Below are 20,555 nucleotides of genomic sequence, written 5' to 3' on the forward strand. Positions count from 1 at the left end.
AGATTACCAGATCAGAGTAGTGGACATGGGTTATGTCCCAAATGGCTCCCTATTTAGTGCACTACTTTTGGCCAGGGTGCATAGGGCTCTGGTCAAAAGTAGTGCACTATATAGGGAATAGGGTTCCGTTTGGGACGAAGAAAAGTGTATCTGTAGGCCTACAGTACATGTCAAAAGTTACAGTATATTCCTCAAACTGAAGCTGTGATATAGTATACAAAGAAACATAACAATGTGTGCATAAATGTGATGCTGCATAATTCATCTTGATCTATGATGCTCCCGGTCTAGAGTCTCAACAATGGTGATGGGACATTTTTAATATACACGGTGCTGTGAGACCGATCGAGAGTTTGCCCATTGCACAGCTGTCGCCCCCGCTCTAACAGCCAGCCCCACCCCGACACCCAGCGACAGTATGGGAGACACACCCAAGGACAAATTACAGTCCCCATCCCACCTCTCACCAATTGAGATGTTTGAACCGGTGCCTGGAATTCCAGACTACTATATTCCATGGATATTATTATTCCAGACTACTATATTCCATGGATATTATTATTCCAGACTACTATATTCCATGGATATTATTATTCCAGACTACTATATTCCATGGATATTATTATTCCAGACTACTATATTCCATGGATATTATTATTCCAGACTACTATATTCCATGGATATTATTATTCCAGACTACTATATTCCATGGATATTATTATTCCAGACTACTATATTCCATGGATATTATTATTCCAGACTACTATATTCCATGGATATTATTATTCCAGACTACTATATTCCATGGATATTATTATTCCAGACTACTATATTCCATGGATATTATTATTCCAGACTACTATATTCCATGGATATTATTATTCCAGACAAATGCCTCAAAATGTAGCCTAAATGTTATTGTCCACAAAAAGTCGATTCTTCCTGGCTTATGTCATCCGTTATCAATTCGATATTTGAATCAACTAACGATGGGATAGGTCTACATGCTTTTGTAAAATATAGCTTGGACTATAAGCCTATACAAGAAGCATTCACAATGGATTATTCCACAACCATACAATAAAGTTAACTGAGATCGCTAAGGCAGTAGTGCTGCGTGGGTAAAATCACTGTGGAAGCCCCCCAAAAAGCCATATCGCAACCTTTGTGTGATTTATAATTGCGTATTTTGCACTAGCCTGTTAATTCATGTCTTGCGACCGTGATATATAGGCCTAAAGGCCGAAACAATAAGAAAATGTTGGCAGAATAAATAAACCACACCTTTGTTTTATCACAAACCAGATAGCAAACTCTGTCCAGCATATTGCATGTAGTAACAGACAATTGCATGGTCAAGCAAGTTAATGTTTCCAACATTTTCGGACCACTGAACAACTATTGATTTAGAACCACAGAGTTACCGCAAGTCGCAAAGAAAACAGGAGCTGCCGCCACTATTCCAGCACCATCTCAACTTCAACATTTCAACATCATCAAATCACCTATGCTTAGTCTAATACAGTGACAACTAAAAGATACCAAAAACAATTTAGTACAATCAATGTAAGCCAAACGTGGCTGTCCATGGTGCTGATTTTTCTGTGTGCCCGCTCGTTCATACAATTAGAAAAATATGTTAACTGACCCTACTAGAGAAATGCCATCCCCCTCTCTTTCATGTTGACAAAATGGTCTATCACTCTGTCATACAGTACATGCTTTTATTTTTTGTTGTTCTAGTCTACCTGGCTTTAATGCTTGCTCGCTAGCCTAACTGCCATTCATGACCAACGTTAGCTAGTTAACATTAGCCTTCTACATCTAGCTACAGGTTGAACTTCCCATCCTCTCAGGCCAGGGGCACAACAATGTATGGTTTAATGGTTGGATCAGAATCACCATTACAATCATTGGCAGTAAGGAGAATTATGTAAAGCCACAAGTCCAAATCCCTATCTTCATCCATGGCTAATTAAAGAAAGGGACCATTTTAGCTAGCTAGCTGGCCACTGGAGGACAACAACGACATGCAACAATTCAAGTTATGTAATTTAAGTATACTCTCAATGGGTTTTGATAGGAGTGATGCCAAAATCCAAGCTGGCTTCCCTTTTACACTTTTTGTTGTTGTTGTGCGCCACACAGTTGAGCTCGCTCAGTTTAGCGCAACGCTGATTGGCACATTTTGTACACTTTTGTTTTAATCAAGGGAGGCCAGATGCTTCCCTTGCCTTCCAATGCTACGGACGGCAACAACATACTCGTTTGGACCAGACCGCATCAGATAGTTGGCCTACACATAGAGACAGAGAGGCGCTGTTTAGCTTGCTCTGTTTTCTCCTGTAAGATACATTCAGCCTCTTGCGAATAGATGGAACATTTTGAAACACTAGAGAGACGAAAGATCAAATGATTTTGTATTTTTTTTATTTGTAAAAAAATGGAAGCCTGGATTCCCTTGGCATCCATGAATACACGCCACTGCCCTGCGGAAAGAATGATAACCACCCTACAATTGTGAATTACTTTGAAGGACTTCATATTGAAATCATTTGCATCATTCATTAGGGGCCAATTTCAACAAATGATATGGGTACCAGTGTGCACCATTTCCTCACTCTATCCAAAAGCATTGTCCGAGTTTGACAAGTGTATGATGGCGCTGGAGGGGACGGCTGCCATCTTATCGGCTCTTAGCCAACCATGCTATTTTGTTTGTTTTTTCGAGTAGTTCGTAACTTGTTTTGTACATAATGTTGTTGCTACCGTCTCTTATGACAGAAAATAACTTCTGGACATCAGAACTGAAATTACTCACCTCAAATTAGACAAAGAGTTCTTCGTCAATGAGTCGGACGGGAGGGATATGCTACAGACACCCGACCAGGCCCAGATCCCCGTCATTGGCTGGAGAAGGAAACTGAGATTTTGCGGGAAAAGATCAGGGTGCAGGATGAGGATCAGGTGACGAGTGGCTAATCTGCCTTTGCCTTCCGTCCTGCTAGCTAACGTTCAATCTCTGGAAAATCAATGGGATGAATTGAATGCACGTATATCCTACCAACGGGACATTAAAAACGAATATCTTATGTTTCACCGAACCGTGGCTGAACGACTTCATTAAGAACATACAACTGGTGGGTTATGCACTCTATCGACAGGATAGAACAGCAGCCTCTGGTAAGACATGGGGCGGTGGCCTATGCATATATGTAAGCAAGAGCGGGTGCACGATATCTATGGAAGTCTCCAAGATGTTGCTTTCCTAAGGTAGAGTATCTCATGATAAGCTGTAGACCACACTACCTAGAGAGTTTTCACCTGTATTTTTCGTAGCTGTCTTACATACCACCACAGACCGGTGCTGGCACTAAAACCAAGCTCAATGAGCTGTGTACCGCCATAAGCAAACAGGAAAACGCTCATCCAGAGGCGGTCCTCCTAGTGGCCGGGGACTTTAATGCAGGGAAACTTAAATCCATTTAACCTCATTCCTATCAGCATGTTAAATGTGCAAACAGAGGGAATTTATTTTAGACCACCTTTACTCCACACACAGGCTCAAAGTACAAAGCCCTCCATTTGGCAAATCAAATCTGACCACGGCAAGCGGTACCGTAACGCCAAGTCTAGGTCCAAGAGGCTTCGGAACAGCTTCTACCCCCAAGCCATAAGACTCCTGAACATCTAATCAAATGGCTTCCCAGACTATTTGCATTGCCCCCCCCCCCCCCCCCCCCTTCTACGCTGCTGCTGCTGCTCTCTGTTATTATCTATGTGTAGGCACTTTAATAACTCTACCTTCATGTAGATATTACCTCAATTACCTCGACACCGGTGCCCCTGCACATTGACTCTGTACCAGCACCGCCTGTATATAGCCCCGCTATTGTTATTTACTGCTGCTCTTTAATTATGTTATTCTTATCTCTTACTTTTTGGGGGGGTATTTTCCTAACTGCATTGTTGGTTAAGGGCTTGTAAGTAAGCATTTCACTGTAAGGTGTTGTATTCGGCGCATGTGACAAATACATTTTGATTTGATTTGTCCGACAATCACACCTGGCAACAGGTGTCGCTTCCTATACCATTCGTGGTGGTCCTCTTTTATGGTAATTCATCAAAATGTCTCAAAGTAAATAGCATGGCGTTATGCCAGGATTTAAGTGCTGAGACTATGATGACACATACTTACAGGAAAAAAAACAGTCATCAGTGCAGTTGGCCATTGTTGGCGCGTTGCGCACGATGGACAAGTGTAGTGCACGTCTTGGACACAGCGTTGCGCTCTCCGCATACCTTCTCCAGGAGTCCCCCACCAAATCGCTTCCTCGCCCCACCAAACCCCCCTCCCTACCACAACAGTAGAATAGTAGAGAGACCGTCTACAGTGACAGCCACTCTGCAGCCGTGTGCCCTGCGGCTGGTGTAATAGTGTACAGTGAGTCCGAAAGTGCGACTTTGAACCACCGGCTGCCTAACTGCTCAGGAAATTCTACGGAGTTTTCGAAACATAATTTCCACAAAGGAGTGACGAGATTCTGGAATTACTGGAGTTGTGGACAAGTACGGGAATAGGTTGTCGCTCAAGAGCAACTCATATTTCGAGGAAGGGCAGACTTTTGAACAGCGGGAGTTCAGGATGGAGAAAGCGTCACTGTTTTTTCCCCTTGTCATTCTACTGATACAATGTAAGTAAACTTTTTCATTTAGGCTATTCCGTATGATAATGAGTTATTCGTGTGTGTGTTTGTTTGCGTGCTTGTGGGTGTGTGTAATGCATGTTTGGGTTGATCTGTATTGGTATTCTTAATAATTACATTACCGTCATCCCTATTGCTTTTGTATGTGTAATGCCATGTCAGCTGTTTGTGTTTAGAAAAAAATAAGCAATTTTAGATAGGAAAATATTGATAAAGCACAATTTAAAAAATATATATATATATTATTGTGATCTTACTGTGTTGATGCTTCTAGTGCTTCACACACAAATACAAAAAGTGAGCAGCACTTGTTTCGGTAGTAATTGGCTTAACTTATTACTTAATCCTCTTCATTATTTTATTTAAACTTTATTTACCTAGGCAAGTCGGTTAAGAACAAATTATTATTTACAATGATGGTCTAGGAACAGTGGGTTAACTGACCTGTTCAGGGGCAGAACGACAGATTGTTTTACCTTGTCAGCTCGGGGACTCGACCTCACAACCTTTATGTTACTGGCCTAACACTCTAACCACTATGGCCTGTACTAAAGTTTCCAACGTTGCCGGTCTATCGTATACAGCCTTCCTCACTGTGTGTGCGTATTATTGCGATGATATTGGGCTACATGCAACTGCAGAAAACAGATATGGACCACTAATGTGGCCTTAAGTTTTTGTTGGAAACAGGCCAGTCTAATCTGGATGTGGGCTATCAGCAGGTCACCATATCGTTTCGTCCCAAATGGCACTCTATATTCCCTTTTATAGTGCACTATTTTAAAAAAAATCAGGGCACATAGTGCTCCGTTCGAAAGTAGTGCACTACAAAGGGTGCCATTTGGGACGATCCCATGGTGTCAGTGAGATGCCAACATTTTGCAAACAAGCCCCCCACCGCCACCACCACCAACCCTGACTGGCACAGCTGTTCCTGACAGAGCAGTGCAGGGTTACACACATACAGAGGGGCTTTGTTCTCCTTGGAAGACACACACACACATTCTCTCTGTTTGTCTCTCTAGATCCCTCTCTGTCTGGAAATGGATGTTCTCTTAGATGCTAATAGATGCTAACATATAGAAGTAGCATCTAATTTCCCGTTTATTGCAAAGTCATATAAAAATAAATGCTCCTTTTTTAAATTCTTGAATTTGAATTTTAGTTTTCTTTCTGAGTTGACTGACTTCAATTTGACCCAACCTTGGTAGGTCTCAGGGCGGGTGGCTCAAAGGGTTCAGAGAGGGACAGGTCACCACTCAGCAGACAGAGAAAGTGTTGGCATCATGTCACGGTTGTTATCACGTCTGTGTTATCTCGAGGAGACGCTCCTCAAGGTGGCTGGCGTTCGCCACAGCCGACACTGACAACAGTTTCTTCAACCCGGGGATGCTATTGATGGATCCTGACGATATAAAATGAAACTCTCTCGTTATCTCTCTCATTCTCTCCATCTACTTCTTCCTATCTCCCTCCACATCTCATTCTCTCTATCTGTCTCTCTCTCCCTTATCTTCTGTCTCTCTCCTCTCCCTCTCTCTTTGTCCATCCAGCCAGGGAGAGACAATGCTCATCCTCACAGAGAAAGAGGGAGTGATGCGGCACACTCCCACTCCCAACACAGCTGCAGTGATAACAGTGTTACACATACGCACAAAGTAACACAGACAGCAAGCAGGGAGGGACAAAATACACAAGGCTGCACTTCCACCGCCTACAGTACTCAAACATCTGAAGGACAATGTGAATAGACAACATGAGTCTGCAGTTTGAATTCATACTGTACTTACGCACATCAAGCGAGAGATTGCATTCTGCCACTGATAATGTGTAGGCCTATGTAGACCTAATTGCCTAAATACTCATAACTAGGATTCAGAAGGAGAATTCAAAATCAATGGGACACACATTCAGTTTTTCCGTTTATTTCCTGTGAATCGACTAGATTTGAAATGAAATTGAGTATGCTTCATTGGTTTGCTTCATTGTTTGTCAGCGAGCAAGTTGTTTACGTCTTGTTTCCCAACTTTTGCTCTGCTTTCCTGGCCATTTAAGATGGCCGCCTCCACGCTGAGAGGACAGCTTTTTTCCATCTTCGTAACATTGCAAAAATCAGAAACTTTCCAAAAATTATGCAGAAAAATTAATCCATGCTTTGTCACTTCTAGGTTAGACTACTGCAATGCTCTACTTTTCGGCTACCCGGATAAAGCACTAAACAAACTTCAGTTAGAGCTAAACACGGCTGCTAGAATCTTGACTTGAAACAAAAAATGTGATCATATTACTCCAGTGCTAGCCTCTACACTGGCTTCCTGTTAACTCCAATGCCTTTGTCTCACTTTCCCTCAATTCTTCCACGTAGACCCGGTTTGCGTCTATATTCCCTACATAGTGTACTACTTTTGACCAGGACCCATAGGGCACTATGTAGGGAATGGGATACCATTTGGGACACACACCTGCCCTTCCGTGGGGGGGAAAGCAGGAGACCAGGAGGATTGGTTAGGACCTTTCCTCTGCCCCATCCCACCCTCTGGTCCACTAATAGAACCACAGGAAATAGTGCAACAAAAAGAAGCTGGCTGAACAGGAAGCTAGCGAACTGCTAACAGAGAATGACTCATTTGGTAGTTGACCTCAGTTAAGTACAGTGTAGACCAGTGGGTTCCCCATCCAGGGGTACTTGGCCTATCCAAGTGGGTACTTGATAAGACTCATGAGCATGGGCTTACTGGTAAAATGCACATGAGGGGGTACTTCAGGGGTACTCTCGGCAGAGCAAAATTCAGTTGGTGGTACAGTTTCCGAAAAAGGTTGGGAACCACTGGTGTAGACATGGGTGGTTTAGGTCTTTTGGCGTGATGTTTACCAGTACTGGGCCATGACAGATAGCTTTGTGCTTTGCTGGCCAGTATTTAATGAATTGAGCGGAATATAGTATTAGTAGGTTATGCAGCGATACAGATGTCATTACAGTTATCTAGTTGAGCATGCATGTGAATAAGAGTGTTATCGGAATACATCTCAGTATTTACTGAAACAATGGAAGGAAAAACATTTCTAGCCTGTCTATCTATGGGTAACAGTTGACATGTTATGCCCGACCCGCTCAGTTTTCCACCACAAAACACCAGAAAATGGCCCAAAACAGTCAGAACCAGCTCACCTGCTTTTACGCTCAATGTTCAATTATTATTTTTGACAAAAAGTTTAGTTCACGTAACACGGTTGACCTCAAAATAAAGGACAGACGTAAATGAATCAATAATGTAAGAAATAATCACCTTCAGAAATTACTTTGTCAAAGCAACAAAATAACTCGGGCTTTACAATGATGGTGAAATGTTGGAGTTAAGTGGGTTAATAACTTTCTAGAATCATAGTGTCAAAATGCTGAATTTTGGCACTTTAACAAGTCTTTATTCATATATTAAAAAACCCAGTGGTGTAAAATACTTAAGTAAAACGTACGACTTAAGTAGTTTAGGGGGTATCTGTACTTCACTATTTATGTTTTTGACTACTTTTACTTCACTACATTACTAAAGAAAATAATGTACTTTTTACTCCATGCATTTTCCCTGACACCCAAAAGTACTAGTTACATTTTGAATGTAAGTGCTTAGCATTTTGAATGTATGCTTAGCAGGACAGGAAAATGTTCCAATTCACACACTTATCAAGAGGCCATCTCTACTGCCTCTGATCTGATGAATCACTAAATATAAATGTGTTGGAGTATGCCCGTGGCTATCCGTAAATAAAACAATTCAATTGTGTCGTCTGGTTTGCTTAATAAATATAAGGAATTTGAAATGATTTATACTTTTACTTTGGATACTTAAGTCTATTTTAGAAATGACATTGACTTTTAATACTTAAGTATATTTAAAACCAAATACTTTTAGACTTTTACTCAAATAGTATTTTACTGGAGGACTTTTCTATTATTTTCTATTAAGGTTGCTTTTACTCAAGTATGACAATTGGGTACTTTTTCCACCACTGAAAAAAGCTGATTTTCTCCATGGGGTATAGTATAAGGCTCTTCATTTAATATAACAGGCTTTTAAAATTCAATATTGGTGCACAATTGCTACATAAAATGTCAAAAGGGGCGCAAAAGGCAGTCTTTTCATGGAACCACCCAAATACTCAGTGTGCGTGTGTGTTGTACATAACGTTATTGTACCAGTTAATCTCCCCCCCCCCCCCCCACACACACACACACACACACACACACATACATACATATGCACATACACACGCAACACGCACTCCTCCCTCAATGGATGGGCGTTACCCGGGCGACCTGTGGACAGCAACAGGATGACAAAACAATAATCCTGACCCCTGCACCAATCAACCGACAGGAAGGGATGCTCCTATTTCCTGTTCCTGTCTAGATGTACATGTTCAACAGGAGCGACACACAGACACAGCCAGCCAACCAAACAATCAGCCATGAGTCTTCATGCTCCACTGCCAATCTGGTCCAGAGGAAAAACTGGTTCATAACAGATATAATTGGTTCATACAACATTTACAACTGGTCCATCATAACTGAATATAACTGGTTTCTAACAGATTATAAACTAGTTCATAACTGATTATAATTGCTGATTTATAATTGCGTTAAGGTGTTCATAACTGGTCCTCCATCTTACAACCCTTTCCCCCAACCCCATATGTGGCACCTCTCTCTCTCCATCCCTCAGGCCTCCCCATTGTCCCTGTTACCGTGTCAACAACCACGCCCAAGGTGGAGGTCCACGAGAACTCTGATGCGGTCCTGAGCTGTGATTTTCGGACAGAGAAGGAACAGAATCCTCGAATCGAGTGGAAGAAGAAAGGAACAGATGTATCATTTGTTTACTATGAGGGACACTTCAGAGGTGATTGGCTGTCCTGGCACATTGTCTTCCATCGCTCTCTTTCTGTCTCTTTTAACCCCTGTCCAGAGCCCATCTTCAGACTCTCAGATTTCATTTACGCTCCTCACACGAGGGGAATTTGTTTTAAGAGCCTCATCAACATAAAGCAGAATGTGATGAACATTACAAAGACATTTGTATGAGAGGTTACCAGATGGTTGATGTTAGTTTAAGTAGAACATTTGTCCTTAAGAAACCACATCTCCACAACCCCCCTCTTCTCTGTGTTGACCGGTTTCCACTCTCCCAGGAGCCTTTGCGGGGCGTGCAAGGATCAAGGGGGCAACGGTGACCCTACAGAGGGTGACCCAGAAAGACGCGGGCGAATACCGCTGTGAGATCACTGCCCCTCACGACACCATCACCCTGGGGGAGACTAACATCACCCTCGAAGTCTTGGGTGTGTACCACATCGTCTGGCAGACTGAGAGGGTCTGTCTGCCTGACTGAGTGTTCTGAGTGTGTCTGTGTGTTGTCTCAGACATGCTGTTTGTGCACCCCCTTAACCCAGCTGACATTGTGGCTGTACCCTCCTCACAGTGCCCCCCCACACCCCATCCTGTGAGATCCCCAGCTCGGCCTTGACGGGCTCTGTGGTGCAGCTGCGCTGTAGGGACCAGCAGAGCATCCCCCCAGCCACCTACTCCTGGTACAAAGATGACAAGCCGCTGACCCCCTCCCGCATGGCCAACGCCACCTACCATCTCAACCCAATCACGGGCATACTGGTGAGATACTTTTTAAGAACAGTGTATATACAGTCGTACCATTGATGCTTTGGCACAATTTACTCAATGTACAGTGCATTCGGAAAGCATTCAGACCCCTTCCCCCTTTTCCACATTTAGTTACGTTACAGCTTTATTCTAAAATGGATTTAAAAAAAAGAATTCTCCTCAATCTACACACAATGCCCCATAATGACAAAACGAAAACAGGTTTTTAGAAATGTTTGCAAATGTATTACAAATAAAAAACATAAATACCTTATTTACATAAGTATTCAGACCCTTTGCTTATGAGACTCAAAATTGAGCTCAGGTGCATCCTGATTCTATTGATCATCCTTGAGATGCTGGAGTCCACCTGTGGTAAATTCAATTGATTGGACATTTTTTGGAAAGGCACACACCTGTCCATATAAGGTCCCACAGTTGGCAGTGCATGTCAGAGCAAAAACCAAGCCACGGGGTCGAAGGAATTGTCTGTAGAGTTCCGAGACAGGATTGTGTTGAGGCACAGATCTGGAGAAGGGTACCAAAACAATTCTGCAACATTGACTCTCAGACCATGAGAAACAAGATTATCTGGTCTGATGAAACCAAGATTGAACTCTTTGGCCTGAATGTCAAGCAACACATCTCAAATAAACCTGCCACGATTGCTAAGGTGAGGCATGGTGGTGGCAGCATCATGCTGTGGGGATGTTTTTCAGTCGCAGGAACTGGGAGACTAGTCAGGATCAAGGAAAAATGAATGGAGAAAAGTACAGAGATTGTTGATGAAAACCTGCTCCAGAGCGCTCAGGACCTCAGACTGGGGTGAAGGTTCACCTTCAAACAGGACAACGACCCTAAGCACACAGCCAAGATAACGCAGGAGTGGCTTCGGGACAAGTCTCTAAATGTTCTTGAGTTGCCAAGTCAGAGCCAGGACTTTAACCCAATCGAACATCTCTGGAGAGACCTGAAAAATAGCTGTGCAGTGACGCTCCCGATCCAAAACAAATCAAATTGTATTTGTCACATGCACATGGATCTTACAGTCAAATGCTTACTTATAAGCCCTTAACTAACAATGCAGTTTTAAGATAAATAAGTGTTAAGTAAAAAATGTGAGTATCAAGTTATTAAAGAGCAGCAGTAAAATAACAATGGCGAGGCTATATACAGGGAGTACCGGTACAGAGTCAATGTGCGGGGCCACCGGTTAGTCGAGGTAATTCAGGTAATATGTACATGTAGGTAGAGTGAAAGTGACTATGCATAGACAATAAGAGAGTAGCAGCAGGGTTAAAGAGGGGGCGCAATGAAAATAGTCTGGGTAGCCATTTGATTAGTTGTTCAGGAGTCTTATGGCTTGAGGGTAGAAGCTGTTAAGAAGCCTTTTGGACCTAGACGTGGCGCTCCAGTACCGCTTGCTATGCGGTAGCAGAAAGAACAGTTCTATGACTAGGGTGGTTGGAGTCATTTACAATTTTTTAGGGCCTTCCTCTGACACCGCCTGGTATAGAGGTCCTGTATGGCAAGAAGCATAGCACCAGTGATGTACTGGACCGTACGCACTACCCACTGTTGTGCCTTACGGTCGGAGGCCGAGCAGTTGCCATACCAGGCAGTGAAGCAAACATGCTCTCGATGGTGCAGCTGTAAAACTTTTTGAGGATCTGAGGACCCATGCCAAATATTTTCAGTCTCCTGAGGTGGAATAGACTTTGTCATGCCCTCTTCACGACTATCTTGGTGTGTTTGGATCATGATAGTTTGTTGGTCATGAGGACACCAAGGAACTTGAAGCTCTCAACCTGTTCCACTACAGCCCTGTCGATGAGAATGGGGTGTGCTTGGTCCTCCTTTTCCTGTAGTCCCCAGTCATCAACCTGACAGAAATATTTGAGGATCTGTCAGATCGAAGAATGGGAGAAACTCCCCAAATACAGGTGTGGCAAGCGTGTAGTGACATCCCTGGGAAGACTCATGGCTGTAATCACTGCCAAAGGTGCTTCAACAAATTACTGAGTAAAGGGTCTGAATACTTTAAATGTGATATTTCAGTTATTTTTTGCAAGCTGTTTGCAAGCTGTTTTTGCTTTGTCATTATGGGGTATTGTGTGTAGAATGATGAGGGGAGAAAAAACTATTTAACTCTACAGGATTGGTGGGTCCCCTGCGGGACAGGTTGAGCTAACAGAGGCTAATGCGATTAGCATGAGGTTGTAAGTAGCAAGAACATTTCCTAGGACATAGACAAATCTGATATTGGCAGAAAGCTTAAATCGTAGTTAATCTAACTGCACTGTCCAATTTACAGTAGCTATTACAGTGAAATAATACCATGCTATTGTTTGAGGAGAGTGCAACGTTATTAATAAACCAATTAGGCACATTTGGGCAGTCTTGATACAATATTTTGAACAGAAATGCAATGTTTCACTGGATCAGTCTAAAACTTTGCACATACACTGCAAAATCTAAATTGCGCCTGGGCTGGAATAATACATCATGGCCTTTCTCTTGCATTTCAAAGTTGACGGTACTAAAAAAAAAAAAAACACACGTTTTTTTCTTTGTAGTGTCTTTTACCAGATCTAATGTGTTATATTCTCCTACATTAATTTCACATTTCCACACATTTCGAAGTGTTTCCTTTCAAGTGGTATCAATAATATGCATATCCTTGCTTCCGGTCCTGCGCTACAAGCAGTTAGATTTGGATATGTCATGTTAGGAGAAAATTGAAAAAAAAGGGGCGGATCCTTAAGAGGTGTTAATCCATTTTAGAACAAGGCTGTAAAGTAACAAAAATTTGGAGAAAGTCAAGGGGTCTGAATACTTTCCGAATGCACTGTATGTGCCAGTAAAGCAATTTGAATTTGGCAGAACGAGGGCCCAGCCACACCCACAGACTGTGTGTTACGTAGGAGCCACACTAGGGCATCGAGATTATTATTTTTACCTACTACACTGGAAGTGTAATTTTTGGCCAGCGAGAGCAATGTGCAAGGTTCTTTATCCTATTGTGAGCTGCGGGATTTTTTAAAATTGAAAATAGAACCAAAGTATAACTTACAGCTCACTCACCTACAGCTCACTTACGCCCAAGTTTCATGGAGATTAATAGGAGCGCCTCACGTTCTGTACACTGTAAGTTATGCATCCGATGTAGCAGGCCTCCATTACATACTCCAATACATGGAGGTATAATCAACCACTAACACAGTATATGATAATACAAACCTCAGTAAGACACTGAAACCTTAGTTACAGTTCAGACCAACAGTGGCCACCTCAGAAATCAAATCAAATTTTATTGGTCACATACACATGGTTAGCAGATGTTATTGCGAGTGTAGTGAAATGCTTGTGCTTCTAGTTCCGACAGTGCAGCAATATCTAACAAGTAATCTAAAAATTCCATAACAACTACCTAATACACACAAATCTAAGTAAAGGGATGGAATAAGAATATATCCATATAAATATATGGATGAGCAATGACCAAGCGGCATAGGCAAGATGCAATAGATGGTATAAAATACAGTATATACATTTGGGATGAGTAATGCAAGATATGTAAACGTTATTAAAGTGGCAATTAAAGTGACTAGTCATATATTTATTAAAGTGGCCAATGATTTCAAGTCTGTATGAAGGCAGCAGCCTCTCTGTGTTAGTGATGGCTGTTTAACAGTCTGATGGCCTTGAGCTAGAAGCTATTTCCCAGTCTCTCGGTCCCAGATGCACCTGTACTGACCTCCACCTTCTGGATGGTAGTAGGGTGAACAGGCAGTGGCTCGGGTGGTTGTTGTCCTTGATGATCTTTTTGGCCTTCCTGTGACATCAGGTGCTGTAGGTGTTCTGGGGGGGAAGGTAGTTTGCCCCTGGTGATGCGTTGTGCAGACCCCACCACCCTCTGGAGAGCCCTGCGGTTGTGGGCAGTGCAGTTGCCATACCAGTTGGTGATACAGCCCGACAGGATGCTCTCAATTGTGCATCTGTAAAAAATTGTGAGGGTTTTAGGTGACAAGCCAGATTTCTTCAGAATCCTGAGGTTGAAGAGACGCTGTTGCGCCTTCTTCACCACACTATCTGTGTGGGTGGACCATTTCAGTGTGTCCGTGATGTGTTCGATGAGGAACTTAAAAGTTTCCACCTTCTCCACTGCTGTCCCGTCGATGTGGATAGTGGGATGCACCCTCTGCTGTTTCCTTAAGTCCACGATCATCTCCTTTGTTTTGTTGACGTTGAGTGAGAGGTTGTTTTCCTGACACCACACTCCGAGTGCCCTCACCGCCTCCCTATAGGCTGTCTCGTCATTGTTGATGATCAAGCCTACTATTTTTGCGTCGTCTGCAAACTTGATGTTGGAGGCGTGCATAGCCATGAAGTCAATGGTGAACAGGGAGTACAGGAGGGGGCTGAGCACACACCCTTGTGGGGCCCCAGTGTTGAGGATCAGCGAAGTGGAGATGTTGTTTCCTATCTTCACCACCTAGGGGTCCTAGGAAGTCCCAGGACCCAATTGCACAGGGTGGGGTTGAGACCCAGGGCCTCAAGCTTAATGATGAGCTTGGAGGGTACTATGGTGTTGAATGCTGAGCTGTAGTCAATAAACAGCATTCTTACATAGGTATTCCTCTTGTCCAGATGGGATAGGGCCGTCTTCAGTGTGATGGCGATTGCATCGTCTGTGGACCTATTGGGGCGGTATGCAAATTGAAGTGGGTCTAGGGTGACCGGTAAGGTGGAGGTGATATGATCCTTGACTAGTCTCTCAAAGCACTACATGATGACAGAAGTGAGTGCTCTGGGGCGATAGTCATTTAGTTCAGTTACCTTTGCCTTCTTGGGTACTGGAACAATGGTGGTCATCTTGAAGCATGTGGGGACAGCAGACTGGGATAGGGAGAGATTGAACATGTCCATAAACACACCAGCCAGCTGGTCTGCGCATGCTCTGAGGACGAGGGTAGGGATGCCGTCTGGGCCGTCAGCCTTGCGAGGGTTAACGTGTTTAAATGTCTTACTCACATCGGCCACGGAGGAGAGCCCACAGTCCTTGGTAGCAGGCCGCATCGGTGGCACTGTATTATCCCCAAAGCGGGCAAAGAAGGTGTTTAGTTTGTCTGGAAGCAAGACGTCGGTGTCCATGGCTGGTTTTCTTTTTGTAGTCTGTGATTGTCTGTAGACCCTGCCACATACATCTCGTGTCTGAGCCATTGAATTGCAACTCTACTTTGTCTCTATGCTAACATTTCGCTTGTTTGATTGACTTGCAGAGGGAATAACTACACTGTTTGTATTCGACCATATTCCCAGTCATCTTTCCATGGTTAAATGAGGTGGTTCGCTCATTCAGTTTTGCGCGAATGCCGCCATCTATCCACGGTTTCTGATAAGGGTAGATTTTAATAGTCGCAGTGGGTACAACATCTCCTATGCACTTCCTTATAAACTCACTCACCGAATCAGCATATAAATCGAAATTATTCTCTGAGGCTACCCGGAACATGTCCATGTCAGCGTGATCAAAACAATCTTGAAGCATGGATTCGATTGGTCAGACCAGCGTTGAATAGTTCTTGTCACGGGTACATCCTGTTTTGAGTTTCTGCCCATAGGAAGGGAGGAGCAAAATGGAGTTGTGGTCAGATTTGCCGAAAGGAGGGCCTTGTATGCATCGCGGAAGTTAGAGTAGCAGTGGTCCAGTGTATTAGCAGCTGGAGTGCGACAATCAATATTCTGAAATAGGTCACTTCCCTTTGGTCAGACATCAACCCATATAGACCCTTAAGTTCGGAAGCACACTGGTATACTCTAGACCAATTGCACAAAAAAAACTATACAGGTTCTGTGCATCGTATCATCTTCCTCTCTCTTTTTCTTTCCTGTGAGCCCTCCATCTGTCTCTTTCTCTCTCTGGCAGGAGTTTAAGACTGTGGCGAGAGGCGACACGGGACAGTACAGCTGTCTGGCATCCAACAAAGTGGGGCCGCCCAAGATGTGTGAGGCTAAACACATGAAGATAGGTGAGTGTGTGTGTGTATGTGTGTGTGTGTGTGTGTGTGCGTGTGTGTGTGTGTAATTCTAAGAATGATTGTGGTTCATATTAGTGTAGTTTTGTCTTTACACAAACTAGCGTGACTCTCGTGCTTCAAACCCCATTGATATGGTCTATAACCAACACAGTTACAATACCAGAGCTAGTGTTATGTCTTGTAAAATCCCAAGAGTAAACAGTACTGTGAGGAGCACGTTTTTCTATACAGGCATGTGTCTATGGAATAGCCTCCCCCTGGAGATCAAGCAAAGAAAAAGTGGAAATAGCTTCAAAAACCAGGCAAAGGTTTTCATTTGGATAAGGTTGTCTAAGTACGAGAAACCCCTCCACTGCCCCTTGTGCTTTAAGGTTAGGGAAAGGTGCAGTGAATAGTGCCACTTTTTAGGGTGTCAATATAAATGAATGTATATATGGTTGTTTGTCATTTTGTCTTGCCTTTTTTTAATCGTTAAATGTGTTATTGTTTTTACCACCGGGGACCACTTTGGAAACAAGCGTTTTAATGAATACTTTCAAGTGATATCCTCTGGGTCCACATTGTACATGTTGTTGTATATGTCTTTTACACAAAATACATTCAATTCAATTGTGAAGTGTAGGTATATAGGCATAGAATTGTACAATTGGTCTTCTGAGCTTCTAAGCTAAGAAACCATTAGAACAAATGGATACAACAAAAACAGTAAGGAAAGAAATAAAACTAGTTTTTCAGAAAGAAAAAAAGAAAAGACCTCTTGAATAACCCCCAGAAGGAAAACCGAGCCGTGGCTTTTGTGGAGTGATAAGTAATGGTGCATCAAGGGTGACTTGTCGATGTGCTCAGAGGGTCCCTGGTTCGAGCCCAGGTTGGGGCGAGGAGAGGAACAGAAGCAAAGGTTTTTAGCTTTAAATAGGGAAGAGTACATTTTTGTAATTTCCCCTGGGTAGGTTCATTTTTCGGAGGAAATCTTAAATGGGAGATGTTTTAACCAAGAAGGGGCCTGCACTCAAACAGGCATTAATTCACTTATTCCAATTGATTCTGTAGCCAGAGAAGGCACAAAACAAATGAATCAGATCCACGATATCTCGGATACTGGCTTGAGGGTTGGTTATATAGAGGAGAATGTCATCTGCGTGTAGAGAAATGTTATTTGAAGTGTCCTTAGTTTTGTAACCAACTAGCGTGACTCTCTCACTCTCTCTTTCAGAGGATGTAAACATGGCAGGGGTCGTGGCTGCGGTCGTGGTCATCTGTCTGGTCATCGCCATTTGTGGCTTCGGGGGGTACTATGCACACCGTAATGGCTACTTCAGCAGTGAGTCTGTCTGTCCCTCTCTCTGTCTGTCCATGAAACATACAATATGTCTGGCTCTCTGTTAGAAAATATCATTTGCACTCACTTCCTCTTACTTTCTGTCTCCACTCTCCTCTTCATTTCTATCCAACTCCAGAACACAGAGGAAGGTAAGAGTTGTGTCCTTAAATCCATGAACGATTATCCCAAATACAGTGAAGGCACCCTGAGGCATTTTGACTGACTGACTCTAGATTAGGCCAGTTAGATGACTAGGAATAATCTCATGATTATTTTTAATGAATTACAAAATAATAACCATAATGAGTCATTGTTTATCGAGGGAAGTCACATTGTGATTGACATCTCCTTTTCAAGTGAACCCTGACTGCTAATAAACCCCCCTCCCGGCTGAATTGTGATTCGCTTACCCCCCCCCCCCTCTGTGTGGTCGTGTTTGTTAGTAACCCTGAGCATGGTGTGTGAACCTCATCCACCCCTTCACTCAACTTTGAACCCCCCCCCCAGGTCCTTTTGGATCCCTCAGTGTCATGGTGTGGCCCACATCAGCAACCAGGACCTCCATAGAACAAAAGACAAGTGAGTCTGACCCACAGACAGACTCGAGTAATAGATTTAAAAGTAGACAAGAGTCCTTGTACAGAAAAAGTTGCCCTTTCCACTCCATAGGACCGTGTCCTGTGCTGTGTTTGATGTGGTGGTGTTCTTTTGATAGATGTTTTTACTGAGACCACAGCTGCATCACATTTAGGAAGCCCCCTCCCTCTCGCTCCCGCCACTCTGTTAAACAATCTATTGTCTTTATAAATGCCTCTGTCTTCCAGGACTAATGCCAACTACAACCCTCCACCCCAAGACGTGAGTGTTTTTCCTCAGATTTTCTCTGTTGGTGTATTCATGGATGGGTATGATGTTCACAGGAAATGTTGACTTGAGCATTACCCCCTTACATGTGACATTTTCTAGATAACATTTTACAACCATATTAAAATACAATATGATCATTTCTAGTATAATTCTCTTGGCAGTAGTAGTAAGTAAAATTATCCAAATGGTTACTAATAATGGAGAAAAAGACCTGAATTGCAGTAGTTCTGACCGAATGAAAATATGCTACTGTTTTCTCTCGCTCAGCCTGCGGACTTCAAACACACCCAGTCCTTCATGCTGTGAGGACCTCGACAACCCCCTGGAAGACACCACTGGAGTAGTTTCATTCCACCCAAATGAATAGCTCTAAGAATAGTTAATTATATTTTTGGGGACTGACCAACCCTGCTCTCCTCACCCTTGTGAATGGATAGCAAGGGAGGGGACAGACAACTCTGCGTAGAGGCCATTTATTCCCCCTGTTTTGCTTTCCCAGGGCCCTCAATGCAAGCCTATTATATTAGTCACATGGTACTCTACTTCCCTCTGGTGGACAAGTTGTTAAACTACAGCATATCGCCATGTTGTGGTGGACCCAAGGAATTACGTCCCACACATGCTCACTTCCCCCCCCCAACTGGCCAAAACATGAACTACCTAAATCTTATTTTATACCAAAGACCGTGAACATGGCATCTGAGTGTAATATACTGTACATATTTTCTGAAGGCTATTGGATAAGGCTATTGATGTGAATTTAAGGGAAAGTTGTGCATACAAGGTAGCCATCACATTAGGCCTCCCGAGTGACGCAGCATCTCAGTGCAAGAGGTGTCACGACAGTCCCTGGTTCGAATCCAGGCTGTAACACATCCGGCCGTGATTGGGAGTCCCATAGAGCGGCGCTCAATTGGCCCAGCGTCGTCTGGGTTTGGCCGTCATTGTAAATAAGAGTTTGTTCTTAACTGACCAATCCATTTTCTTCTGAGGGCAGTAGATCTCATTCAGTCGGTTTGGATTTTTACTTAACTAGGCAAGTCTGTTAAGAACAAATTCTTATTTACAATGATGGCCTACCCCGGCCAAACCCTAACGACGCAGGGCCAATTGTGCGCCGCCCTATGGGACTCCCAATCACAGCCGGTTGTGATACAGCCTGGAATCGAACCAGGGTCTGTAGTGATGCCTCAAGCACTGAGATTCTGCACCACTCGGGAGCCCAAAATTACATAGTCGATGTCCTCGCCCCCTGTTAGTCTAATTAGCATACAGGTAAAAAAAAATAATAATATCCACATCAAAGTCCATCTGTTTTAAGATGGAGAAATTGTTTTTTTTTGTATGGGCCACGCCCCAATAATAGTAAAGCAGTGTTGGTCAGAACAGGAGACATCCCTGAAAAACACCAGAGATCACCACAATAGTCTTATGGATTGTTTCCTCCATTTTGAATATTGGCCATCCACTATATTCCTTTCAGAACAGTGCAGCTGAAGGAAAGGGGACACTTTGGAATCGATTCAATCCGTAATGACGAAGTTCAGTGCTATGATTGAAATTTAAAGGCGATGTTCCTATTTTCGCAGACTGCCTTCACGTTGAACTGCATATGTTGGCTCAATCATAAATTACCTTTACATTTAAATTGCGCGGTAGCTCTGAACTTCGGCAATACTAATTGAATTGAGACCTTTGAGATGGACCCCTGCTCACCCGAAGATGCCTACATTTTCTGTGATGCCCAGTGCCTTTCAAAAGTAGTTGTTATATTCTATCTAGGGGCTCTTTTGTAAGTGTTTTCTTGTTTTGTTTAAGCTAAAGTATTATTGTGCTACTGCATTTTTGGTCTTATAGTGTATTTTTCTTAGGCTATGGATGAAGGGGTTGCTGTACATTTATTCTTTGTAAGATGTTTATTCAGTATTAAAGATTTTCTATCAAAAACTTGTTCAATCATTTCTCAC

The 20,555-nt window shown here is 43.1% G+C and overlaps 1 protein-coding gene across 1 annotated transcript; it reads left to right on the forward strand.

Moving 5' to 3' along the window:
- Window positions 1-4,398: 4,398 nt before the first annotated feature.
- On the forward strand, window positions 4,399-20,535 carry LOC139413119 (junctional adhesion molecule 2a). The gene is made up of 10 exons (XM_071160194.1): window positions 4,399-4,694; window positions 9,428-9,604; window positions 9,894-10,043; window positions 10,184-10,371; window positions 16,289-16,391; window positions 17,614-17,721; window positions 17,858-17,870; window positions 18,229-18,300; window positions 18,546-18,579; window positions 18,856-20,535. Exons 1-10 carry the CDS (start codon window positions 4,646-4,648, stop codon window positions 18,892-18,894), a joined length of 933 nt encoding a protein of 310 aa, XP_071016295.1. The 5' UTR covers window positions 4,399-4,645; the 3' UTR covers window positions 18,895-20,535.
- Window positions 20,536-20,555: the final 20 nt, after the last annotated feature.

Source organism: Oncorhynchus clarkii, chromosome 7 (genome assembly GCF_045791955.1).
Source record: "Oncorhynchus clarkii lewisi isolate Uvic-CL-2024 chromosome 7, UVic_Ocla_1.0, whole genome shotgun sequence".
In the NCBI taxonomy this organism is placed as follows: domain Eukaryota; kingdom Metazoa; phylum Chordata; class Actinopteri; order Salmoniformes; family Salmonidae; genus Oncorhynchus; species Oncorhynchus clarkii.

Excerpts from the sequence above, each read along its gene's own strand:
- LOC139413119 (XM_071160194.1), top strand. The coding sequence starts at position 4,646 with ATGGAGAAAGCGTCACTGTTTTTTCCCCTTGTCATTCTACTGATACAA. Across the intron at positions 4,695-9,427 it reads TGTCATTCTACTGATACAAT|GCCTCCCCATTGTCCCTGTT; the intron begins GTAAGTAAACTT and ends TCCATCCCTCAG. Across the intron at positions 9,605-9,893 it reads CTATGAGGGACACTTCAGAG|GAGCCTTTGCGGGGCGTGCA; the intron begins GTGATTGGCTGT and ends CCACTCTCCCAG.